The sequence below is a fragment of a genome, unplaced genomic scaffold (assembly GCF_019419815.1).
Source record: "Pyrus x bretschneideri cultivar Hongxiangsu unplaced genomic scaffold, Pyrus_bretschneideri_v1 Contig11, whole genome shotgun sequence".
Lineage (NCBI taxonomy): Eukaryota > Viridiplantae > Streptophyta > Magnoliopsida > Rosales > Rosaceae > Pyrus > Pyrus x bretschneideri.
In genome coordinates, this window is record NW_025999402.1 from 6328612 (window position 1) to 6353941 (window position 25330).

General features: G+C 36.9%; 4 protein-coding genes across 5 annotated transcripts; 2 read left to right on the plus strand and 2 right to left on the minus strand.

Moving 5' to 3' along the window:
- Positions 1 to 1113: 1113 nt before the first annotated feature.
- On the minus strand, positions 1114 to 5917 carry LOC103930574. Of its 2 annotated transcripts, XM_048576456.1 has the most exons (12): positions 5586 to 5917; positions 5083 to 5136; positions 4597 to 4760; positions 3326 to 4004; positions 3097 to 3181; positions 2862 to 2949; positions 2472 to 2656; positions 2177 to 2309; positions 1936 to 2072; positions 1747 to 1821; positions 1420 to 1527; positions 1114 to 1327 (listed from the first exon to the last, which is right to left on the minus strand). In XM_048576456.1, exons 3-12 carry the CDS (start codon positions 4739 to 4741, stop codon positions 1235 to 1237), a joined length of 1728 nt encoding a protein of 575 aa, XP_048432413.1. In that variant the 5' UTR covers positions 4742 to 4760; positions 5083 to 5136; positions 5586 to 5917; the 3' UTR covers positions 1114 to 1234. The 2 variants fall into 2 exon arrangements, with proteins under 2 accessions (XP_048432413.1, XP_009338200.2); XM_009339925.3 differs by lacking the exon at positions 5083 to 5136 and having other exon boundaries at positions 5586 to 5915.
- A 4060-nt stretch (positions 5918 to 9977) lies between these two features.
- On the minus strand, positions 9978 to 13765 carry LOC103930575 (exopolyphosphatase). Its single transcript, XM_048576464.1, has 8 exons — positions 12269 to 13765; positions 11896 to 12063; positions 11759 to 11800; positions 11595 to 11675; positions 11383 to 11502; positions 10739 to 10843; positions 10492 to 10644; positions 9978 to 10369 (listed from the first exon to the last, which is right to left on the minus strand). The coding sequence occupies exons 1-7, from the start codon at positions 13391 to 13393 to the stop codon at positions 10594 to 10596; spliced, it is 1692 nt and encodes a 563-aa protein (XP_048432421.1). The 5' UTR covers positions 13394 to 13765; the 3' UTR covers positions 9978 to 10369; positions 10492 to 10593.
- Positions 13766 to 14310: 545 nt separating this feature from the next.
- LOC103930576 (calmodulin-binding protein 60 B) lies at positions 14311 to 18295 on the plus strand. Its single transcript, XM_009339928.3, has 9 exons — positions 14311 to 14345; positions 15097 to 15203; positions 15298 to 15364; positions 15936 to 15988; positions 16123 to 16616; positions 16724 to 16884; positions 16980 to 17180; positions 17327 to 17498; positions 17711 to 18295. The coding sequence occupies exons 2-9, from the start codon at positions 15139 to 15141 to the stop codon at positions 18166 to 18168; spliced, it is 1671 nt and encodes a 556-aa protein (XP_009338203.2). The 5' UTR covers positions 14311 to 14345; positions 15097 to 15138; the 3' UTR covers positions 18169 to 18295.
- Positions 18296 to 19639: 1344 nt separating this feature from the next.
- LOC103930577 (dnaJ homolog subfamily B member 3) lies at positions 19640 to 21505 on the plus strand. The gene is made up of 5 exons (XM_009339929.3): positions 19640 to 19995; positions 20133 to 20217; positions 20323 to 20393; positions 20520 to 20576; positions 21096 to 21505. Exons 1-5 carry the CDS (start codon positions 19885 to 19887, stop codon positions 21261 to 21263), a joined length of 492 nt encoding a protein of 163 aa, XP_009338204.2. The 5' UTR covers positions 19640 to 19884; the 3' UTR covers positions 21264 to 21505.
- The last annotated feature ends 3825 nt before the right edge of the window (positions 21506 to 25330 follow it).

The window sequence follows — 25330 nt, forward strand, 5'->3', positions numbered from 1 at the left end:
GTAAAAAATCATGTGCTCATATCCTTGTGCACAACTGAACAGGAGATGGACCCAAGGGCGCCGGGGGCCGTTTTCGATTTTTAATTTTCCGGTTGAAGGCAAAGCAACGAGTCTCTTACCATATTACATGGTAAGACCATTTTGCAAGTTTTCAAAAAAAAAAAAAAAAAAAAAGGTAAGACCATTTGCAATGGTTTGGGATAAAACTTAAAATTTAAGGAAAACTAATGAAAATGGTTTGAAAACTTTGAGTTTTAACGATAAGGACAAAATAAATGGTAAAATGAATAGTACAATGATTGATTTTTTAGTATAAAAATTTGGTTTTTCGTTAAAGTAAACAGTACCAGGAGTTTTTCATTAAAGTTTCCTAAAATTTAAGCTTTAAACACCCCCCTCCCCGCCCTCCAATTATTTTTAATCATAGCACTAAAATAAGCTTTGGGAAAAAAAATATTTAGGTTAGATTTCTCCCAAGAATAAAGTCTAGCTTAATTCGTTCTGAATCAACCAATGCACGCGGGCTACGCGACTGAAGCCCCACGGCCCAAACAGACTCACCACACGCCACATGGATGCATGGCTGGGCCCATAAGCTTCCACTACATAATAGAGCTAACGACTCTTTGGCTAATCAACGGCTCATAACATGACTGTTGGTTGATCCAACAATAATATTTTAAACTATTTTTATTTTTATTTATAATTTAACAACTATAATCAAATGAGATCAAATTTAACAGTAAAAAAATTATTTGACAGCCCAAATACATATCTAACAGATAAAACAATTAAAAACGTTATTTAACTCAATTTCACCCGAAAAACTCTATAAATACCTAAGTTGCATGATTGTCCATTATTTATCCGAATTTAAACATTTTTGGATTAAAATGTTCATAAAATAAATTTGAATAGTCCACATAAATTTATTTTTTCAAAAGTCACCAAAAAAAATCAGACTAAAAATATTCTTTAATAATCTCGGCTAAAATTTTAACCATAACCATTAGAAGACAAAAGTTGTTTATGAGTTATGGCTAAAATTTTTAAGCTTTGTCCCAAGCTATGCAACATGGACCAAGGGAGATTAAATTTTGAAAACTAGGCAAATGCAGAAATATTTAGAATTCTAGACCATCATCTGGGTTAAACACCGTCCTTTTTTAACCAAATGGAAAAATTTACAGGTGTCTACATCCTAATCCAACGGCAAAGGGAAAATGCGACGCGGCTAACTAAGTTGCTGCTGCTCTTCCTTTGTCTCAGCTTCTGATGACTCCTTTCGACTCCCCTTTTTGGTCTTCTTATTATCCATGTGGGAAACCTGTATATTAACCCAACACATTCAATGGTTCAATGAAGAAATGTTCATGCACGATGACAATTCATCGGAAAAGTTTTAGTATCTGTACTTACGATGCAGGATTTCCACTCGAGTTTTTCCCCCTCGGCAGTCTGGGAATGATTCCGAACATGGCGAAATATGTGAACTAGAACAGCTGCATCGATAGCTGCATACTCTAGCTGCACAAGAATATGCCTCAAGTTTATTTGAACTACACAATTGGATGCCGAACTCAAACATCACGTCATGTCAGATCCTAAAACTTTAACCGTAGTTGAGAAATGTAAAGGGCGACCACAAGCCAACAAGGCTCCCCGCTTTGCGAGGGTTAGGGAGAAATCAATTTCATAAGTCATTGGAGTGGTAAGAAAGGTGAAATGTATATGTATAAAAACTACCTGATTGGGCGTCAAAGGTCGTTGCTCCCAATTGCTATTCCTTCTTGTCTTGTTCAAACCAACTCCCAGTATTTTCTGATGCAGTACACAAAGTAAATTTGAATTTTATGAGCATTAGAATGCAAATAGATAGAACGACAGAGACATAAAGAAAAGATTGTTGTGTGTTCAATTCCGTGCTTCTGGTACCTTTGCAAGCCCAGAGAGACCACCGCGAGCTTCTTTGAAAACATTCTGGACATCCAGTAACATCTCATAGTGTTTGAAACACTCTAACTCTCCATACGAATGAGCCAACTGCTTCATATCACATTGAAAATTATAGCCTACAAGGAGCATAATTCACAGGCATGTTTAATTTCCAGTTTATTTCATTTATGTACATCGTCAGGAGGCTCTATTTCATCCAGTGTATTACAATTTCTCATACCGAGTTTCAAAATCCTAGGAGATTGCAGAATGCGAGTTACGCAATCATCCAGGATGTCAGGAACGTCATTGAATAACTTGATCAAGTCTAAGATGAAAACCATTTTTTCAGATGCGATTTGCATGATGGAAACCTGAAACATGGAGAAAACACTTCAACAAAACAAAGATTTGTAAACGGAAGGAAACTTGTTAGCTGACTATGAGAGTATCATTCAGAGTGAACATGTATTTGGAAATGTAGGGAAAAAACTACTGAAGTCTAACAAAGAATGAAATTCAATATGCCTTATTACCTTGCTTGGTTTGCTGCCTTTTACATAGTTTGGTTTCCATTCGCAATCAAGACCCACAACTTTGCATCCCTCAAAGTGAGAGGTTGCATTGCGCAAGGCATCAACTTCATCAACCCAAACAACACCTTCTACTACCAACTCATTGAGATGCAAATAATGATTTTCAAGAAGGCTTGCCTCAGGAACTATATAAAAAAGATAAACAGGTTATATTAAATGTACAACTTCGAGTTGCTATCTTCATACGTTGTCTTTAAATAGTAGAAAAAGGAAAACTACTAGTTGTGCTAAAGAACAAACTTAGATTGCCAAGATTGACAGCTTCACTGCATTAACTCCAGAAAAATAATTTCATAACGATAAGCGAGGTTTAATTAACGTTTGTTATACCTTTTCCATTTAAGAAACCTTCAAGCGAGTATCGGTCGCATAGCTCATCAACCTTCTCTGAGTAACCAGCTTCCATTGCTAAGTAAACCTTCAAAAGTAACAAGAAAAAAAATTTAGCAATACCAAAAGAGTACAATTAGCTTAATATGAAAAGAATGCAACCAAGCATACATTCTGACATACATGAATACATATATGCATTTTAGAAATGCAATCTATTCCAAAAGCTACGTACCAAATATTCAAGAAGCTGTCTATTACTCTTTGTCCTTGCTTCTGCAACTTCCCAGCAACCTTTTTCTGCTAGTTTCTTTATAGTGCTGAAAGTATATGATTAACTCTTATTATTTTAAATAGCAAGAAAAGGTATTCAAGACTAACAAATAGAATGATTGAAGGGAAAGTAAGTGGAAAAAAGAAATAAATTTGACAACCAGGCATAAATATGAATATAAAAAACTTACCTCTCTTTATACTTGTGGTAAACATCGGGAAATTCATGTCGGAGATTGTTTTTTTGTATAATGTCATAAGCATTTTTTAGCATGTTCCTGCCAAAGTACTCCTGGACAAGAATACATAACATTGGCTTTCCCATGAATGTTGCCCATTTATCTGCTGCTTTCAACTGTCTGCTTTCTATCATACGATGGAGAAACGATTGGCCAGTCTGGTGGATAGAGAAGTGCTCTAATAAAGTAACCGCAGCCATATATGATTGAGACTCTATCAGTCCAAATATATATTGCTCAACAAACTCTTTTGCATTGTCAAATCTGCAATTATTCTTTGCATTTAGGCACATTACTTTATCAATGTTTGCCAACTGAACATCATAAACTTCAAGTATCTTCTCAACTATCCTCTCATCATGGTTGACAGAGCCCCCAACAATATCGAGAAACAACTGAGCAGCGAGGTCCTTTGCTTCCATAGAGTCCCCCGAGCATGTTTCCAATTTTAGGAAACGGCGAAGACTAGATATAATCAAATGACTGAACCCTTCACAGTATAAATCAAATATAGGCAAGACATAGAGGCACTGAATAAAAAAAGTAGCTGGTCCAGGTTGGGGATCATTGCGTAGTACTAGATGAACCTGTTCTTGAAGAACTCGGAACTTCTTAGTTGCCTTAAATGTGCCTATTACATGTAGAAAAGAAACATTACTTCCACAGTACATGCAGAAAAGCTGAGAAAACAAGATCTTATATTCAAACTCAGTTCAATTTGCAACCAAAAAAAACAAGTAGCATAGCATACGAGTAAACTTCTACAGGATTGGACTACAGCATATTGGTATAAATTCATCCTGGATCTCTAATGGTAATCGAAACACACAACAGAAGTATGCCTCACTCGTGAGGGCTAAATGCCTTTCAAGTTATTTGGAAAGGCAGACAGAGTAGATGGTACGAGTGAACAGTTGGTTCTATCAATACTAAGACAGGTTTTATCTTGCCTCTGTAAGGAAATGCCTTGGGGCATAAGCTTTGTTAAACAGCTAGATGACTGAATAAATGTCAATTTTAAAACACGCATCATGATTTTGAACTAAAACGGTTTAATCACTACATGAAGGATTAATTTGGGGAAAATTAATGATTGAGTAATTGACCACAGTGTGGTACACCACTAACACAAAAGGCACAACGAGCTAGGATCAAATTCCTCATCACAACATAATCATGCTTAAAGACAGTGAAATTAATGATCGAGAGCAAAATACCCTTACCATGGAAATAGCACTCTTTCAAGAGGTATATGAATACCAACGGAGTAATATGCTTCAGGTCAGAAAAAGCATGCTTGCAAATAGTTGATGTCTGATTAACTTTGCCTTGCTTATTATGTATGTCAACTCTTTCCTCCAAGCTCATGCCTGATGGTCCTCAGAAACTGAACCAAAATTAATTTGAACTAGTAAGTGAATTACTGAACACGTATCATTTTCGACGCTGCTACAATTCAATAGATACAATCTAGCATCTGAGATCCAACAACTTCCTCTCTTAGTCGAGTACGGATCATTCAATTGCAAGTAACAAATCCAATGCTATGGAATGAGGCAGTACTCGAACCTTGCGATGACGTAGCAGTTGGATAGTCAGTAATCGAACCCAGTTAAGAAATAACAGTCTGCACTCTATCAACTATGCAGTTTAATTCAATCTCTTTGCAATAAAGCATGCACATTTACAAGTAAGGAAGGGCATCTTACATATTAGACCTATCACTTCTCACACCAAGGATCAAGAACAATAACGCCAAATATCTCTTCCAAAAACACTCGAAATTAGTCAGATAAACAGCAATTAAATTGAACAACATCAACAAAGAATTACAACAAAGTGCAGCTCAGCTAGCATTAAGCATCCACCACCAACAACAACAACAACCAAGTCTTATCCCACCAAGTGGTGCCAGCTGTAACCCTAGAATGCTACTGCGCTCGGTTTTGCGCTAAACATACATGCGTTATATTTTGTAAAAACCACACAAATCATGAACATAAACATTAAGCATTGACCATATACGGGCAGGAAAAAAACCCAAAAAAATAAAACTCTTTTTCCTTGCATAAAAGAGATACAAACTAATTTAATCAGCTCAAATGTTTAGTTTTATAACAACAAAAGAACAAAAAACAAAAATTTTAACTCGGAATTTTCTTATGCTTTGTTCAATTTTCTCAGCAACCAAACAGTGCCTGGAGAAACTTACCCGTTTTTCAATCTCTCTGCAAACTCTGCCGCGGAGCTTCCTCGTTTTTCCTCCCAAAATGTAAATAAATAAATAAATAAAAAGGTGAAATATTTAAAAGAAAACTAAAAATCAGAAGGAACTGATACAGTACGGGGTGGCCCCACCGGATTTATTCTCCGAAAACGGGTCTTTTCTCTCTCTAAAAGGCGGGTGAGCTGCTGGCGGCGGATGCTACAATGCACCGGCGGGTTCGGTGGGCACTGCTCTCCTTGGCAGGGAACGAAACGAGATCAGAACCAAGGGCATTTTAGACTTTTGGGATTGTTACAAAATGTTTTTGACGGGGTTGCATGAGAGGGTACGTAGTCGCGTCGGACTAGATCCTCGCTTATTTTATAAAGTGGGGGTTGGAATTGACTCAAATAAACTTCAAATATTGGCAAACTAGATATATAATAGAATAATCCTTTGCTACGAGCAAGAATTCATATTCAAAATTTGTTAGCGTTGAATTTTTAGAACTTGTGATTATGATTGATACACATATCGTAAATTACTTTGTAAATGTTATCTTTTAAAAAAAATAATAATTAAAATTAAGATTGTCTAGTCAATCAATTGTCTTAAATCGATAGATGGTTTGTAATGCTTTTACCAAATATGTTCATATGTTTTATACAATTTGATAACTAAACGACCTTAGTTTAATTGATTTTTTGCAGAGATGAGAAAGTCATTTATAAAATGAATAGTTTTAATCATAAACATGAAATTCTGTGAAAAAACATCAAATAGTTTTGAATAAGAACTCCTACACATAAGTAGCCAAGTGATATTCAACATAAAATCCAAGAAAGTAAAACATTGGTTGGTTAGAATATTATAGGGGTGTGATATCCACACATTCTTTTTAACTTCTCACACATCCCTTATTGATTTATGTTATTTGATCTTCTTCAATTCATTCGATCCGACGGTCAAAAATTTAGAGGATGTGTGAGAAGTAAAAAGGGGTGTGTGGATAGCACACCCCATATTATTACATAGACAATTCGATATCACGATATTGGTTCTTAAGACGCCAAATAATTACTTTTACGTATATATTAAAACACAAATACAAGTGTTTAGAATTTGGAATCTTTTGCAGATAATGGATTGCTCTAATGGTATAATCTTTCTTTTCAGTTCACTACGTTGTGAGAGAAGTTACAAGTTAGTATTGTTTATCGTTTGTACTTAGAAAGAACTTTGAATCTTCTATTCACTAAAATATTGATAACTGTTATTAGTACTTCAAAATCTTATTCTACACTTATCACAAGTGTATTTTTCTTTTTAATTATAGAAAGTTTGAAATGCAAAATGACATTTTTTTAATTACCAATAACAATTCCCAAAATATTTTGTGAGTTCAAGTTTGACTCACATGAAAGTAAAGACACGTATTTGTATTGTCTTTGATACTAAATAGTACCTTCTTTAGGTTGGTTTAATCAACACAATCATTGAAGTATCTCTGTAAAATGATTTATGAATTCCCAAGAAAACAATTGCTAACTCTCACACGATCAACTAGAGTTGTTGATTAGTGTAACGGAACTTTAACATAACATGATGTACTGATATAACCTTATTCATTACTCAAATGAATGTATACTTTTTACGGTATGACTTTAATTAGGCCTTTAGTGATGATTCTGAAAATTCAATTTTACAAATCATAACGATGCATTTGTAGTCTACCAAATACTAATAAAATGAGCTAATGAGAACTATATAATTTAAATCCAACGGAGGCGGAGAGATTCTCAATTTTTTTTATTTCAATCTAAAAAATCAAATTGACTTTTCTATAAAAATAAAAAATCAATTGACAACCCATTTTTGACCTTTTCGGCCCCGAGACCTCTGAGGGCATATGCTGACACGTATCGTAATGAGGGCACAAGCGTTAAAGAGTTGTTGGACCATACTTCACAAGTTGACAGGTCATGTACAGTGTTCACGTACGAATGCATTTTACATGACCTGTCACTTTGTACATGTCGATTTCATTTTAGTGGCAGATTCTCTGCCCTCTTATTTCGTGTGTCCTTCTATAGTTTTCTGTTTATGTGATGATAGTTAAGTCACGTTAATATTTTATATTATTATTATTTTTTATCTTATTATCTCTATAAAAAAAATATAAAATACTTACGTAGCTTAACCGTGACCACACAAAACAAAAGGGCACGAGAAGTGGGAAAGCAGAGAATCTGCCTCCTTCCATTTTACCATATTTACATCCGTTGTTGTGCACAAGTCCGGTTTCTCTTGTGAGGATTTTAGAGATTCATGAATCTTGTTCGTTCATAGGTTAAAAATTATTTTAAATATTTTTATTTAAAAATAAATATAAATAATATTTAACAAAAACTAACCGCATAATATACGATGAATGAACACGATTTACGAATTTCTAAGATCCTTACCAAAAGGATCTGAATATGATCTTGTTGGGTTGTACCCTACCTTAGTCACTATCCACATATATACGTTAATTTCAATACAAAATGAATAAGAGCTCGTTTAAAGTGTTTTTTAACTGACTAAAAGTGTTTTAAATAAAATTGTTTTTGAGTTTTAAAAGCGCTTGAAATGTTTCTTATGTGCTTTTAGAATTCACTTGCATTTTATATTAAGAATTCATTTCAAAAAGACTTTCATAAAAAATATTCTTAGTTATTTTAAAAGTACTTCTGTCACTTAATAATGATATTCTTTTCACTTGTAAGGGAGAGATCTTATATTCGATTTTCACCAAAGGCAAATTCGAACCACATTATTGATAGCCCATTGTAAAGTTAAGTCCAACCCCTTTCTTTTAATGTAGATAATATCTTTTGTCCAAAAAAAAAAAAAAAAAGCACTTCCAAACCAGTTCATAAAATTTTAGTTTTTATTTTTAATCTGGGAAAAGATAAAAGGCACTAGGAATATATATGCTAAGGATTTCATGTATAGTGATGAACCCTACTACTTCCTACTTCCTGCTACTCAATCTGCATTGTATATTGTTTCATGATTGGAGATTAGAAAACAAAAGTGCCACCATAACCTAAGGACAAGGACGCAAATGGATGGATTATAATCCGATCGAATACCTTCAACTTAGGTGGGATTGGAGAGAGAATATAACATACACAAGAGAAAAACTTGTCTATCACTGGTTTTAAGATTTCGTCTGGTTCGGAGCTCAATTATTAAAAGTCTATGGATAGAACAACACTTACTCCTCCACGTCACTAGATGTATGTAATATTTTTTTACGTGTTAGGTTTAAATGATGTTAGACATGACTCGTTGAGTTCAACACATAGATAATCTGTTTTGATACCATATTAGATTGCAAACATTCATTCTAAAATCAATTGATAATAAGAGAGATTTAAATTATTAGGCGATACTTCCATTTTCAAATGTGAAATTTACAATTTTAACGAAAAAGTATCCCGAATTGAAACTCTTGAAGTCCCACATTATGTCATGGACTCAGCTTGAAAGGTACCTAATGTCTAGATGTCTCCTATTGCGTCCTCACCCAATTCATGGATTATTGTCACAAATTGGGTTGGAACTTGGGTGGGATGGGCATGTTCCTATTAATTTCACCCACTATGGTTTGCTATTCACTTCCCTATTTAATGACGTTCGGCCTTTGGAACAACACAAAGGACCTTAAAAAGAACAATGCTTAATTACTTAAAGATGAGCAGAAACTCTTACTCAAAAATTTTCATGTTCGAAATTTCGAATTACATGATCATAACCATGCATATTATGAATCACACTGTAAAAATTATCTCTGTAAAAAATGATTAAAACTAAGATCGTTTAATTAATCTATTTTAGCAAATATATAGACGGTTTGTTGACTAAATGACCTTAATTTTAATTGATTTTTCGAAGAGAGAATCTTTATAGAGTGATTTATAATATGAACGGTTCTAATTATAAAAACGGAATTCTATAAATTGACAACGAACAATTTTGAGTAGAAACTCCTACTCCTTCTTTGAGTAGCCAAATATTATTCCCTTTAAAATGTCGGACATTGCCCATCAGTGACCCTACTTAGTACTCGATGCCCATGATAAATCATATTATGGGGGATCCCATGCACTAGTTTATTATGGTAGCATCACGTCCCAACAATACAATGACATGTAAAAAAAAACTAATACATGTTTTTGTATTATTGGCACAGGATGTTATTGTGGTGACGTATTCGTGCTATACAAGTTAGTCTCCAACACAAGGGCATGTGAGACCAAAATATAAGAGAGTCCCACTCTTGTGTGTGACACTAGGTGGATGGATGGGGTCATAGCCGGACTCAAGAATTTCTCCACCGAGACGGCTAAATGCATAAATTTTAGTCTTAGAAACAGATATCATATATTTAAGCCAGCTTTAGATCTCTGATATGGTTCCCGATTCCAAATCCCCAACATATATCACATCTGAATGACCTCCAGAACTACAACATCAGAAAGATTCACTCAAAAATTTTCATCACACTGTTGTGCTTGAGGAAACAACAGAAAGCCAAAACTGACTCATGACTCATGAGATTGCTTAATGAGTTAGTAGGTAACTTGGTTGACACCAAATTTCAGTTGAACGACACCAAACTGAGTCTGCATCGACACCAAATTTCAGCCCACGAGCTATGTGGCAAATTGGCGATGGTTCATAAGAGCAATCCTTCCGCTTGGGCAACATAACTGTCCTTCCTCCCTCCATGGCTTGAATGCCTGTACATTCCCTCAATCAAAAACTGTGGTTTACTACCGGATCACTAAAATTCTACAGCATAAACTGTTCATATCACTAATCAAGTTTAAATCTCAATTGCAAAAGGATTAAGAGGTTTTACGGTTTAGAGACAGCATGGCCCTTGTGTAGGCTGAACTATGGATTATATGGATCTAAAGACAGCATGGTTCTTGATCTAATGCATATATCTTTCTCTCTCAGATCATCCTGAAGCACTTGAAGGAGCGACAATGAACAGTTCTTTGTGGAAGACCTGAAGACAACAAAATAAGTCCATATCATTAATTTGATGACAATGCAGTTCCATAAGAAATTTTTAAATATAAATGGAAGATTAAGAAAATTACCATTTTAAAGTGTGCTAGCTCCTGCCTTAGTTCATCTCCAATATCCTCAGCTAAACTCCGTACTATGTCAGGTGGAGAATTTTGATCTTTTACGCCACTGCATGTCTGGAAAAACCGCAAGATCAATGCTACAGTTAGCCAGACTCCAGAAATAATTGGTTTTGTTAAACCAGCATCAAGGTTTAAGCTAGTCAATAATCTATGATCGATGAAAATCTCTATCACATTTTCCAGCTTCTCCGCACATTCTGTTTTACAAGGAAAATTACAAAGCCAATGAAAAGCTTACAGACTGAGCAAGCGGATGTGATAGTTAGAACGCATTGATATCTTGATGTCCCTACCATTACAATATTCACACCAGTCTAATTGTCTTCTTAAATCAATATTGCGCTTCATACCATCAATTGAAAGAATCCAATAACGGCACCTAATGTTTTATTTTCTCCCTTGGCCACAAGAAGTTGAAGCAGATACAAATATGGGTATATTTATTTGCAAGAGTAAACACAAATACTACTTCTATGTTTATAGAACAGGATATGCTCCAGGCATGTTGTTTTATAACGAAATTCCACAAATGCAAAGAAGAAGAACCCTACTTTATGAGAAAAAGTTCAACTGAAAACCAGAGAGGAGAATACCAGTCTAAAACCTTCGTGAAAATGTGAAAATTCCAGTTGCTGGAAATCTATGCGTTGATGTTGTTGGAGTGCAACAGAAGTACGGATAATTGCACACAGAAATTTGAATTTCTTTTTTCCCTGATGACAAATTAGAAGTATCCACAAATAAACATAATGGCACAAACAATTAAAGTTCCCGCAATATTTTATATATTTAGATAAGATGATACCTCCTCTGGCAACTCCTTGAAGGAAACATGATCAACGTTTGGTAATTTCTTCCGGTGGTGTTTTGCAAGTAGTGCTATCAGCTGCAGATTCACCAATTGGTCATCACTATACAGAATACAGAGTATGCACCATGACATAGCACACAAATAAACACTTGACATACCTTGACCTCTTCGGTACTATAACCATGAAGATGATCGCCATTCTACACAAGCGATGTAGCTCATCAAGATTATATAATAGCAAATAAAACTTTCTCAATGCGTATTGATTGAATTATTAATTGGAGAACAGTATTACCATGATAATAGAATAAGAATGCTTATGGTAACCCTTTTTCCCGACGGAAATCCCAATGTTGTGAAGCAAGCATGCAGCTTCAAGATATTCAAGATCCTTGTCATCTAGGGAGACAGCAACTTGATTGTTAGTAAGGTCGTCACATTTTCTCAAACCTTCAAAAATTTCCTGCAAAAACATCAACTCAAAAGTCAAAACACTGGATATTGCAATACAATTCATCTCCAACTACATTCGAATGATCTCTACAATACGAAAAAAATAACTGAGTTCTACATTCAACTGATCTCTATTATCCAGAACCAGCTTCTGCTTATCTCACAAGCACTTTAGAAAGGAATAAAAAACAAGTAATTCAATTCACTTTGATTACCTTAGCAATACCAGCACATTGTGCAGCAGTTTGCATCCTCTTCTTGCCATTAAACCTCATAGCAAGCCTCGCAATCGAAGACCATTTTCGATTGGCATTCAAATCATAACCCTCATTACCCTTAGCCAAACTCTCTGCAATAACACCTTCTGCTAATGCATACCCAGAAACCTCCATCTCCTCGATTCCAATCATCTCAAATATCTCCTCCAAAAGCACTGCCCCAGCAACCATAAACTCCGACCGCCTTTCAAAGAACTTCTCCCTCCTAATCCTCTCCGCCTCTCCTCCGCTGCACAAACTCCCCACAACACCCTTCACCTCTCCTCTACTCAACTTCCAGTCCCTCTTTCCATCCCCAAAAGAAACCAAATTGCCTACCTGCAGCATATTGCTCATATTGGCATACCCGAAACGGACCGCCTTTTCAACGGCCTTGATCGTACCGGAAGATCCCACAACCACATCAAAGCCGCAAGATTGAATCTTTTCAACCAGCCCAAATTCCTGAATCACCGACCTGATATGCTGCCTCATAATTTCAGCATTCCCTTCACTGGCCCCAAACTTTTGGGTCAAATTCACATGCCCCAGCTTCAACGAAGCCCCAAAAACGACATTTCCTTCCTTCCCAATCACGAACTCAGTAGACCCACCTCCGATATCCACACCCAGCACCGATTTCTCATATATCGGTAGAAACTGCAGCATACCCAGATAAACCAGCCGAGCTTCCTCCTCACCCGGCAGCACATCAACCTCCAAACCCACCTCCTCCCTCACGCGTTCCAAGAACTCGGCTTTGTTCACGGCTTCGCGCACGGCGGAGGTGGCGACGCAACGGACGTTGGTTTTTTCGATTTTGTAGGATTTCAGGATTTTCTGAAACTTTTTTAGGGATTCGAAAGCAAGGAGGTGGGAATGATGGGAGAGGACAAAAGGGGTTGGGTTTGATGATGATGTGGTGTCGCGGCCGAGAACCACCGGCTCTTTAAATTGATCGACGGTGAAGAATTTGCCGTCTGGGTATGCTCGGACTATGAGCAGCTTGAAGGAGTTGGTCCCCATGTCAATGGCTGCCAAGAGGGTCGAAAGGGTTGGTGCGTACGGCGTAGGAGACGCCATTGCTGTTGGTAGCAATTGGTATCTGGGTTTTTGATTTGGTGGGAAAATTCGCACTGGTACGAATCGAGAAAAGCTTCTTCCTTTTTTTAATTTGGTTGCAAAATCCCTTTTTTTAAAGCTATTTATGTCGATTTGGGATTTTTAAGGCATCTACGTGATGTGTTTTGTGCATGAATTTAGTGGGATATGATTTTCTTATTTTCTTCAGTATCCTTTTTTTTTTTGAGTTTTGGCTAACAACATTGATTAATTTTGATAATTAAATGATAAACCCTATACTAATCTTCGTCGTATTTGATTTCTTTTTTTGACAAACAATAACGATATTCATCTAATTATGACAAGATAAATTTAAAAACAAGTGCAGATGGTACAATCACATTGTTCTAACTAACTTAATTAAACTCATATTTGTTGTTATATTTGACGAACTTAATTATAAATTTGATTCTTCAAGTATTAAATCAGTGTAACATTTTGTGATTAGGAGCTTAAACATGTAGATTAAAATATGGTTGGTCAAAATTGATGCTTTGATTGCATCAGAACTCAGAACACTAGATAAAAAAATCTTCCTGGGTCCGGGGACGACTTGGGGAATCGCAAGTCTCCAGCTCCACCTCCATAGAGGTTCCTAGAATTTTCCCGGAAAATTGGATTCCCAGAAAATTTCGCAGAACCTGCATTATGCAATCTCCACCAACTACAAGTCAATCAAGTGAACAAACTTTCAAGTTTCAAGTTCAACGGTCTCTTACTTGGACAAAGATTTTTCTCCTCTTTTTTTCCCCGTTTAAACGTTTAAGATTTCATCTTTGTAGCGAGAAAGAAGAAAAAAATTTGTGGAACGAGGAGAGAGAACCCCTTTATATTCACAATACAAGTCAACCCTTTACAGGTGGACAGCTAAGATCGTGACACACTAAATTTAGTGGAAGCTGCAGGCCTGCAGGTAATTATATTTTCAAGTTATTAGATATGGTTTTGAGAAGTCAGTCAAATATATTTGAATAACGTAGCGTATTGACATGTTATTAGATCAGTGTAATTCTTGCCACTGGGTTTTGCATGGAAATTGAAATTTAAGTTCAGGTCAAATTTCAGAGAAATGGGAACGCGTATTCATGGAAAAATTTGTATTTCTGCATCTTCTAGCACCCTTCATATCATCTACAGTTCACACGCTTTGTTCTTAATTTGTTTAGTCTCTATCCACGTGGTCTCTCTCTCTCTCTCTTAATCCAGTCACACACAACAAACATAGCGCTCTCACTCTCTGTCCCGTATCTCTTGGAATATACTGTGTATTTTTCAGTACTTTTCAATCATGACGCGTCCGATTAGTTATCCATCTGAAATTCCAACGCCTGAAAATCTTGAAAATATGTGTTCTTTTCTGCTTTTCATAAAAAGTGAGACAAAAAAACTACAGACAGTCATCGTTCAATCCTATAAAAGCTAATGCAACGTTGTTATAATCTAAAAGTATTAATAACTTAATCCAAATTTTGGGATTTTGTTAGTTTAAAGCATGAGCTAATCGTAGCTTGACTTTCAAGGTATAGCGTGTCTGTCTTTAGTACTACGAACCTTCCTTGTACCTTCTGTCTTCGATAGGTGAATCCAAGATTTTGTATTTAAAGGACCACTGAGCAGTTTGTTGATTCCTTGCGTTTAATTCGAAATCTTACGTGCTTTTTTAGAAACTAAACCCAACTTGCTGCTAGCTGCTGTTTTCGGGCGTGATGAACTTCAACAGGCACTTTCGTGGCGAGGGTGACGAATCGAAAAGGAGACCTACTTTTGCCAAGTAGGTAGTTCAGTTTTGAGTATAAGTTTAGTGCTTTTCCGGTTGATTGAGTTGGTTTTTTCGACTTTAGGGTTTTATGATGTTTGTTGTGCAGTGTTGTTAGGGATGCGATGAGGGATGCCAGACTGAATGGCGAGTTGGAGCGCTTCTTTCGAAGAATAGTAAGTTCGAATCTCCGTTCTTGTCCATACGAATGAATCTAAGCTTAAGCTTGAGACTTAAGAAATCTTTATAGTGATAGTTTTTGTGTGTTACGCAGCAATATAGAAGTTAAGGGTTAATGCTAGGATAACTAAATTTGGAGATAAAGTTTTGAAAATTAAAGAATATGGAAGTTGATAATTCGTTTATTATGTAAACATTGATAAGCGTGCTTATTCCTATTGGTGACACATCATTTAGTTTGTACTCAGAAGTTAAATATTGAACCGTTTGCAGTAATCATGGTTACCATGTTTTATTAGGCTTACTGTGCTTTGTTTTCGGAAGTTTATTGCCTTCGATTAGGACGACGGTTTAAGTAACTGCTGCAAAAAAGCTAGGATTGACTGTTAGGTTAGGTTTTTTCATTAGCCCTCTTGTAATAGAAAACAAAAACATATGTTTGACCGTTTAAACGAGGTTTTTGCCATTTAGAACTTATGCAGGAGCATATGTTACGCAAATTTGTTCGAAATCTTTTTTTTGTGAGGTCTCTTGAGTTCATTGTTCATGTATCTTTGTCGTATATAGGTGCGAGATGAGTTGGAGGGCCATATTCTTCCCTTCTTCATGGCATCTCCAAGGTTAGCTTTTAGTCACCAAAGCTTCCAATTACTGATATATTCCGATGAACACGCAGCGTATCGATGCTACATTCATACTGCACAAATTGTTTCTTGTAAGATTCATATTGGATTTGTTGTTAATTTTGTCACAGGCCCTCAAACGAAAGTGGGAGTACATCTGGAGGAAGCGGCTTGCAGTTGCGTTTTATCAACAAGCTGCCAACTACCATATTCACAGGCAGTAGAGTGGAAGCAGAGAACCGCGAGCCTCTTCAAATTGAACTGGTTGATGCCAGTACTGGTGCTATAGTCCATTCCGGTCCCCTATCTTCACTAAAGGTTGAACTTTTTGTGCTGAATGGTGAGTTTGGGTCAGATGATCAAGACGATTGGACCGAAAAAGAACTCAACACATACATTGTGCGCGAAAGGGAAGGCAAAAGGCCATTGGTGACGGGTGACAGACATGTTACACTGAAAGAGGGAGTTGGTTCTCTCGGTGATGTCATGTTTACCGACAACTCAAGCTGGATAAGATGCCGAAAGTTCAGACTAGCAGCTCGAGTTGTTGCCAAAGCTCGGAGTGAAGTTCGGATTAGGGAAGCTACAAGTGAACCGTTTGTGGTTAAAGATCACCGCGGAGAATGTAAGTTTATAAAGACAATCCTTAACTCACTAATCTTGATCTTTCCTAAATTGTGAACTGTTTTGGCATTGAACTAAATGGAACTGACATAGAAAATGATGATTCAGTGTATAAGAAACACCACCCCCCACACCCAAAGGACGAAATATGGCGCCTGGAAAAGATATCAAAAGACGGTGCCCTTCATAAGAGACTCCACGAGAATGGAATCAGCACCGTGGAGGACTTCCTGCAGTCGTACATGAAAGATGCATCCTCGCTACGAAATGTAAGAAAATCATTTCGTCTGCCAAGTTGGGTGCCTAGAGTAGTTTATACCCGTAGTTTAATATGTATGTCTAATTTTCTGCTGCGGAAATGTAGGTTTTGCGTGGGATCTCGAACAAGATATGGGAAAGAATCGTACAGCATGCTATGGCCTGTAAGTTGGATGATCATAAGTTCTATGCCTACCACAGAGCTGAGCAGGACGAAAGTCTCCTGTTCAATTCCATCCACGGGCTTGAAGGGGCAATACTCAATGGCCAGTTCTGTTCTTTGGATGAACTCGACGCGCATCAGAAGGTACGCGTATTCTTGATCTTCCTTCATTTGTCAGTTGCTTGGTTCCGAAGACAAAGAGTTGATGCGTGACTGATAGATTAAATCATCAAAATTTAAAATATTCATTAGTGCTAAGAAAATGATGAGCTCCCCAATCCTGTTTGCAGATGCTGGTGGAAGCTTTGAAGCAGCAGGCTTATCGAAATGTAAGAGATTTGGAGCCCGTTGATGCTTCGACTATGTTTGGCCTTTCGAAGCCTTTGCCAGTTCTACAAGCTGATTCATTCACTTGTCCAAACCCTGACCTGCGGCAAAGTGAATTTCAGTTAACACATCAAGGTAAAATGTTACGTTATGTAAATGGTATTATATGATGAAGAATGTAACATCCCACATCGGAAACCAGATAAGATAAAATCCAGACGCAGGGACAATATCGTTGTTGATTAGTATTGTCTGTTGGTCGTCTCTTTGAAATCTTAACATTATAGCATGTTTTGCCTTACTATTGTGCTTTTCCAAGTAACTAAAAACCAAGTATTTTTTCACAGATGAACTCCCGAAACAACTAGGTTCCAACCATGCATCAACTTCAACCTCATGTCCCTACCAAGCAGAAGGTAGCAGCAATCAGCTAATGGTTTCTGTGGAACAACCTAGCCAGCCAATACAACTCCGAAGCAGCAGCTTTTCGATGGAGGATCTTAACTACATTATGTGCAACGGAGAAAGCAGTTGGTCGCCTCTCGGTGGTTTTGAGGCGCCAATTGTCCCAACTGGACTTTTAGGCACAGAAAACCCTTTCCAATTTCAAGCAGCAACTTGTTCCCCTACAAACCCAACATGGGGACAAGCAGGCGGCTTCTGCTTCGGTAGCGCAGGGACTAGACGGAAACCCAGGGCAAGCTGGCGCAAGCTTCGTGCCGCCATTAAGGGGTCGGTTTCGGTTAGGAGGGATGTGGCTGCTAAAAGAATGGCAAGGCGTCCTCCTGTGTATCTGAACTACTAGAAGACATGCAGTTTCATCTTCTCTGGTTTAGTTTGTTAATTACTATTTGCTAGCTGGATAATCAAGGCAAGTACCTAGAAGTAAAAGGGGTAAAAATCTTCTCCTAGTCCTGGATGTGTTAAGCTTAGGGCTCGTTTGACAAGTGCTTTTAAACGACTGAAAACACTTTTTAAAAAAATATTTTTGGATTTTAAAAGCACTTGAAGTGCCTCCTGCAAGAAGTATATAACTAGTGCACTTCAAGTGTTTTTTCATAATTAACTTGCATTTTTACTAAAGATTAGTTTAAAAACATTTTCCCTAAAAGCGATTTCAATTGTCTAAAAGCACTTTTCAAACAAGTCATAAGTAATTCACTGGTTTTACTTTCCTGCAGTTGGTTGATCATATTGTACATGTTACTTTCCTGCAGTTAATAATTGATCATATTGTACATGTTACTTTCCTGCAGTTAATTGATCATATTGATCATATTGTACATGTTACTTTCCTGCAGTTAATTGATCATATTGTACATATATTGTACTTAGTATCGAAATGAAAATTTGGCTTCTGAAAAGAAATACAGTATAAAAATTACTACTTCTATGTATCTTACTTAGTTGTTACTTTGATGGTTGCAACGCCACGTGGTGCATGCTAGTTTGTTAAAGTAAGCGGGACGACACTAATTCAAGAGTGCATTTTTGCTCACCATCATTTATATGGTGTATGTTCACCATCCTATTTATCAACATTAGATAAGTTTGAATTTTAAGATTTGTGCTTATCCACTACACAAATTTTAAAATTTAAACTCATCTAATGATGATAAATAGAATAGTAAGCATATATCATATTAAATGGTAATAAGCAAAAATGTTTTCCTAATTCAAGATGCCAACTATGTAAATGCAGAAGTAAGGCGCAAAAGCAAACAGACATTAATAAACCGAGCTACAGCGCCACGTGGTGCACAATGTCAATAGCTTATTATAGAATCAATGTAAGTGGATTTTAGATGCTAGCACAAGTAGATGCCCAAGAGAAATGTAAAAGCAAACAGACAATAAGTGAATCAGACTAACGACGTCACGTGATGTGCAAATAGTCTGTTGAACGAGAAATTTTTCATTGCGACAGGAATACAAATGGTATATTACGTGTTTTAATATGAATGGTAGAAAATTTTATTTTTCAAATTATTAATTTTTTAACACACATATCTCACTATTTACATATTAACACGTGATGTCCTCTTCCGTCTACCGATTACCGAAAAATCTAAGAATTAATCGTATCTTTATTTGTTATGCGTTTTTATTAAAAAAGCCCAATGGCAGAGGGCCGTAATTCAACTTAACTTCAGGCCCTTATGAATATTCCAAAAGAAAATATCTAGCCACCTGGCAAACGGAGCCAGTTTGCAGGTACGGAAAGAAATTCTCGAACGTTCCCCGCCGTATCTGTAACCAAGATATTTTGTCCGTCTCCAAACAAAAGTCGCCACTAAAAAAAACCGAGAGAAACGCAGAGAGCCTCCTCTTCTTCTTCCTCTCTCCGAAAGGCTCTCACACACACACACACACACACACAATTCTCCTTTTGCCGCCATGGTCTGAGAGAGAAGCTTGCTGTTCTCGAAGCTCCTTCGCAGGCTCTGTTTTTTTTTTTTTTTGAATTTTACTTTCTATTTTTCGATTTTTGATTATTTATTGTTGTTGGGTTTGTGGAGCGATGGATAAGGAAGGAGGATCCAACGGCGGATCTTCCTACTACGCCGTCCTTGGGATTCGCAGGGACGCCTCCTTCTCTGATATCCGCGCCGCCTATCGCAAGCTCGCTCTGGTAATTCCCCCTCCTCAAAATGCATCGTTCTCTGTTTTCTGCAAATCCATACGACGTCGTTTCTCTTTATTAGAAAAGCTGAATTTTTGTGAAATCATGGTAATTTTATGAATTTTTTGGTTTTTTTTAATTTGAAGAAATGGCATCCGGATAGGGCGCGAAACCAGACGGCGGCGGGAGAAGCCAACCGGCGGTTTCAGCAAATCCAAGAGGCCTACTCCGGTAACTTTGCCACTTTTCGTTCGTAACGACGTCGTTAGTTAAAAGCCTAGTAACCTTTGAATTGCTCTTTTTTCGCGCTAACGATGCCGTTTTGGTTGTCCGCAGTTCTCTCAGATCAGACGAAGCGATCAATGTACGACGCCGGGTTCTACGACCCCCTTGAAGAGGAAGACCAGGTGCGTTAAAAATATTTCACCGTACGGAATGCGCGGTAAAAAGAAAAGAAAAGAAAAAGAAAAAAATTACGTCACTTTTTTTTGGTTTCCTTTTATGTCCCTGAATTTATGTGAATTTGTTGGCAGGAATTTTGCGATTTCATGGACGAAATGCTGTCCATGATGAACAATGTGAAAGACGAGGTAAGGATAATGTTGTAATTTTAGGAATAAACTATCCTTTACGCATTTGTCAAGGGGTATTATGGTAATGTCAGTTGATTGAAAACAAAAATTTCGGGGTGTTTAATTACAATTTTGATGCAAGTGGCTCTCAAAGATGATCATTTGTATATGTTTTTAAAATTGTTAGAATGTGTTTTTTGAAAAAATGTTTTTGGATTTTAAAAGTACTGTAAGTGTTTTTTTTAGAAGAAGCAATAGTTATGTACGTATTTCAGGAAATACTTTTTAAGTAATATTTCAAGATTTATTTTTATTTTTATTAAAGATTTATTTTGAAAATATTTTTATTAAAAACGCTTTCAGTCATTTTAAAAATACATCCAAACAAGTTATACCTAGGGGTGGTGGAGTGATGAAGAGGGGTGTGTTGTCCTTGCACCATTGCTTGAATTCGAATTCCGTCAACTCGTTAATCTAATATTTAATTTAACAAATCAATCATCTGACAAAAAAAAATTACGATTTTGATTATTTTAGGGGGACATTTTCGAAGATCTCCAGGGGATGTTCAACGATATGGTCGGTGGATATGGGATGATGGGATTCGACTTCAGCAACATGAATCCAACGGCGAACAAGAAGCAACGTGTCGGCTCTTCGAGAGGTAACGCTAGCACAGCCAAGCGCAGCACGTCTCGCTGCTAGCGCGATGTACCCGATCATGTGAAGTAACGTGTTGTTTAAAATATCTCACCCAATTGTATTTTATTTTAATTTTCGTTTTCAATCTGGACTTGAATTTGAACATTTTTTATTCCTTAATTTCCCAGATTAAGATGTGATTGGGGGTGATTTGATTAGGCTGGTGTAGGTTAAATCCAGTTTGTTGGTGGTGACGTGTTTGTTTGTTGGTGCTCTTAGTAATAATTTTTATTTGCTTTTGTTTCTTTTGTTGGTCTCTTTTTCTAATTTAATTTATTGTTTATGCATTTTGATGCGGATCAAATTTTATCGATTACTCTTCTTCTGACAATCTACAATTTGATACGCACTAAATAATGCGATGATTTTAGACGTTTACAATTGTCAAAGCCCTTATGGCCATTTCATTTTCATCAAGGAGGTAATCTACAAAAGAATGACAAGTAATTTTTTTCGTGCGGCATTTTGGACTCATGGTTGTCCAATCACACGCACAATGCGATGTCATACGCACAACATACATTGTATGACCATACGCATAAGGGGCTTTACTACTACGTTTGCCTCTTTGGTCTTGTTATGTTGTGTTTGGAATTCGATACAGACGTCTGGGCATAAGGCTATCGCAAAGATTGACATCAAGACCTTACATCCATGTGAAAAATGACTTGTCAACTTGCATGTTAGGTCATTTTTTCTTTAAGGGGAAACAATTGGTGGCAAGTTACAATTATCTATTATTTTCGGGGTTCGGGAAGACTTACAAAGACATTTCAGCCTTTTCCTAGCCACAAGTATAGCTTCCACACCAGCAGCTGGTTTCGAACCTGAGACCTCTAGTTTTTAGGTCAAAGGATCCATCATTTACCACTAAGGCACCAGCTTGTGGTTTTCTATGTCAGGTCATTTGAAATAGATTGATAATTAAACAAGCTACTGTTCATAAAAAAAAACATAAGGGAAATAAATTTGCTTACAAGAGCCAAGTGTATACAACGTCATTCCCTTGCATCCGTACATAATAGTTGGTCGCGTGAGGATAGGGATTGGACGTGTGAGTGATGGACACATAGGTCAACATTGTGCAAGGATAGGGATTGGACATGCGAGGAGAGTGACGGACACATAGGGCAAGATTGTGTTGCATTTAAATTCTAGGGTAAAGTACAAAAAACTACCTCAACTATTAGTGTCATGACACTTTCATACCTCATCTTTTAAAATTGACAATGTCATACCTCATCTTACGAATTTGTGCCAATTTCAGACATCCGTCAGTTTTTCTGTTACTTTTTCTATTAAATATTGACGTGGCCAGAAACGGGACCCATTTTTTATTAAAAAATAATTAAATAATTAAATATTAAAAAAATTAAAAAAATAACCAAAAAAAACAATAAACAATAAACCAAAAAAAACCCATCAACCCGTGTCCCCCCTCCCCAAAAAGCCAGATCCCCTTCTCTGAGTCCCCAACCCAACCCTCTCTCTCCTCTCTCTCTCGCCTCTCTCTCTTTTCTCTCCTTGCAACCTGCATCCCTAAAATCCCAAAACCCATAAACCATTCCCACCCGAGTCATCACCGCCGGCGAGCTCTCAATCCTCTAAGCCGACGATGGCCGATTAACCCCAGACCCTTCCCTGCCACTCCCGCTGGCGTCATAGCTCTCCTTCTAGCACCACAGGTGCTTCTGGTTCCCCCATTTCAAATACCACAACAAGTTGAAATTGTGCAGAGGTTTCGCCCTCTTATAACCCATCACCATGGACTTCACCTCCACTCTCTCCTCCTCATCCGACCCGCCTATATAAACAATTTATCGGAAACTCAGACCAAAGAGAGCGACTCTCAGATCACAACTCTCTCTCTGTTTCTCGCGCCTCCTCTGATTTTCTCTAAAAATATCAGAATTTTCTGGGAAAAACGAAGAGTTTTTCTATTGGGATTATTGTTGTTGTTATTGTTTTGTTTTTCTCTCGCAAATCGCCGGAGGGGCAGACTTCGAGGGCAAGGAGGAGAAGGGAATGTTGTTGTGGAGGTTGTGGCTAGAGTTAGGGTTTGGGGGCGATTGGGGGTCATGGATGTCATCACTAGAGTCGACGACAGAGGTAGGGTTGTCGTCGGTGGGATCAGAGAAGAAGGTTGGGGGGACGGGTGGGAAGGATTTCTGGGTTTTGTGATTTTAGAGATGCAGGTTGCAAGGAGAGAGAATAAAGAGAGAGGCGAGAGAGAGAGATAGAGAGAAAAAGATGGGAGAGAGAAAGGGTTGGGTGGGAGATAACTCAGATAAGGGGATTTGGGTTTTTGGGGAAAAGGGACACGGGTTGATGGGTTTTTTGTTTTCTTTTTTTGTTTTTTATTTTATTTTTTAAATTTTTAATAAAAAATGGTTCCCATCTCTGCCCATGTCAGCATTTAACAGAAAAACTGACGGAGGTCTGACATTGGCACAAATTCGTAAGATGAGGTATGACATTGTCAATTTTAAAAGATAAGGTATGAAAGTGTCATGACATAAATAGTTGAGGTAATTTTTTGTACTTTACTCTAAATTCTATCATTCAACAAGGTATCTTTACTTTTAGACGAAATTCTAGGGATTTTATTTGTCTAAAAGACAAAAATTCCAAGTCCCACAGTAGTTAGGCAGATTAAGATCCTCTCCGGATCTTATATTCTGAAGCTCATAGATTCAGCAATTTGGATCATTCAATTTAAATCATGCGGTTTCCATTAGCCTATTCCACTAGCCAACCACACACACAATCTCTTTCTCCAACACCCATCTCTGTCTCTTGAACGGTTCAATCCAATAGCGGTATTTGTTTGGAACAAGTGTGGTGTTGTTGTGAGGTTGCATTTGGTTCTATGAAAACCATATAAATGGAATCATCTGGTGGGGTGGTTGTATTTTGGTGTGTTTGGATTCGAGATAGAGGTGGGACAAACACTGGATTTCAATCAACAATTCTCTTAATTTTGGCAAAGTTGCTTTACTTGGACCCCCCCTTCCAATCCCCAACTCGTGTCTTACATTCGTTATCATGTCCCTATTTGCACCAACCTCAAATGTTATGATCCTATTAGACTCTACAAAATCTAGTGGTGCTAGATTCACTCGTGATATTTTCCTCCAATTATAATTGAGTGATTTTAGGTTTGACGAGTTCGAGAGCAATCGTTATGGCTGACATATTTTATTACTTGTCCTATATCTCATTTCTTTTTTGTTGATACAAACAATACTGGGGAAAAGAGAAATCGACCTAGAATTCAGATGCATGAGTAATACTGTTTAACTATTTGAGTTACAAGCTCTTTGCAAATCTTCACCTTTTCTTAGAATCGGAATGAGTTGATATCAAGAGTGAGCATAAATCAACCAGTAAAATTTCATCAAGAACAGAAAGACATTTAAAAAAAAAAAAATCAAATGATAAAAAATTTAGAAGGAAATCTTGTGCGAGGCCATTGTGAAGAAGTATATTTATTAGGCTCATAATTTCATAAGAGTGGTTTTGTGTACAGTTAAATTTCGTTTCTAAACGCTCATATTTCTTTGAAGAACAAGCACAACAATATCATTAAAAAAATTATAACTAGAGCTTCAATCCATGTAGTCTGAAAGCTATCACAATAAATCTGAAAGCTTGAGTAGAGTTTTGGAGAAGCACGACACAGTGAAATTAAAAAAAAAGAAAATTCCTGAAAATTTTGAGTTTTAATGATAAGGACAAAATAAAGGGTAAAGTAAATAGTACCAGTATTGACCTTTTAGTGTAAAAATATAATTTTTCGTTAAAATAAATAGTACCGTTGGCTTTTCGATAAAACTCCCATTAAAAAAAAGCACAATATAGTGAAATTTAACAATAGCGAAGTTTATCAATCGTTTAATTACCGCACTGTTTACTTTATAATCCTATGGGCTTCTTTAGGGCCTTCTTTTTTACTGGGCATGTTGGCGGGACCGATAAACTTCGGTTTAGAGAAGCCCATGAAGTCTATTTTTCTTCCTATTAAGAAAAAAAGAAGTGATTTTTATTATTTTTAAAATATTAAATCTTTT

Coding starts and splice junctions, on each gene's coding strand:
- LOC103930574 (XM_048576456.1), bottom strand. CDS start 4,741: ATGAGCTTGGAGGAAAGAGTTGACATACATAATAAGCAAGGCAAAGTT. Junction 2,950..3,096: donor GACAGCTTCTTGAATATTTG/GTACGTAGCTTT, acceptor TTACTTTTGAAG/GTTTACTTAGCAATGGAAGC. Junction 2,657..2,861: donor AGGTTTCTTAAATGGAAAAG/GTATAACAAACG, acceptor TTTTTTATATAG/TTCCTGAGGCAAGCCTTCTT.
- LOC103930575 (XM_048576464.1), bottom strand. CDS start 13,393: ATGGCGTCTCCTACGCCGTACGCACCAACCCTTTCGACCCTCTTGGCA. Junction 12,064..12,268: donor AATGTGCTGGTATTGCTAAG/GTAATCAAAGTG, acceptor ATGTTTTTGCAG/GAAATTTTTGAAGGTTTGAG. Junction 10,844..11,382: donor TTCACGAAGGTTTTAGACTG/GTATTCTCCTCT, acceptor CGGTTTTTCCAG/ACATGCAGTGGCGTAAAAGA.
- LOC103930576 (XM_009339928.3), top strand. CDS start 15,139: ATGAACTTCAACAGGCACTTTCGTGGCGAGGGTGACGAATCGAAAAGG. Junction 15,204..15,297: donor AGGAGACCTACTTTTGCCAA/GTAGGTAGTTCA, acceptor TTTGTTGTGCAG/TGTTGTTAGGGATGCGATGA. Junction 15,989..16,122: donor TTCTTCATGGCATCTCCAAG/GTTAGCTTTTAG, acceptor ATTTTGTCACAG/GCCCTCAAACGAAAGTGGGA.
- LOC103930577 (XM_009339929.3), top strand. CDS start 19,885: ATGGATAAGGAAGGAGGATCCAACGGCGGATCTTCCTACTACGCCGTC. Junction 19,996..20,132: donor CCTATCGCAAGCTCGCTCTG/GTAATTCCCCCT, acceptor TTTAATTTGAAG/AAATGGCATCCGGATAGGGC. Junction 20,577..21,095: donor TGAACAATGTGAAAGACGAG/GTAAGGATAATG, acceptor TGATTATTTTAG/GGGGACATTTTCGAAGATCT.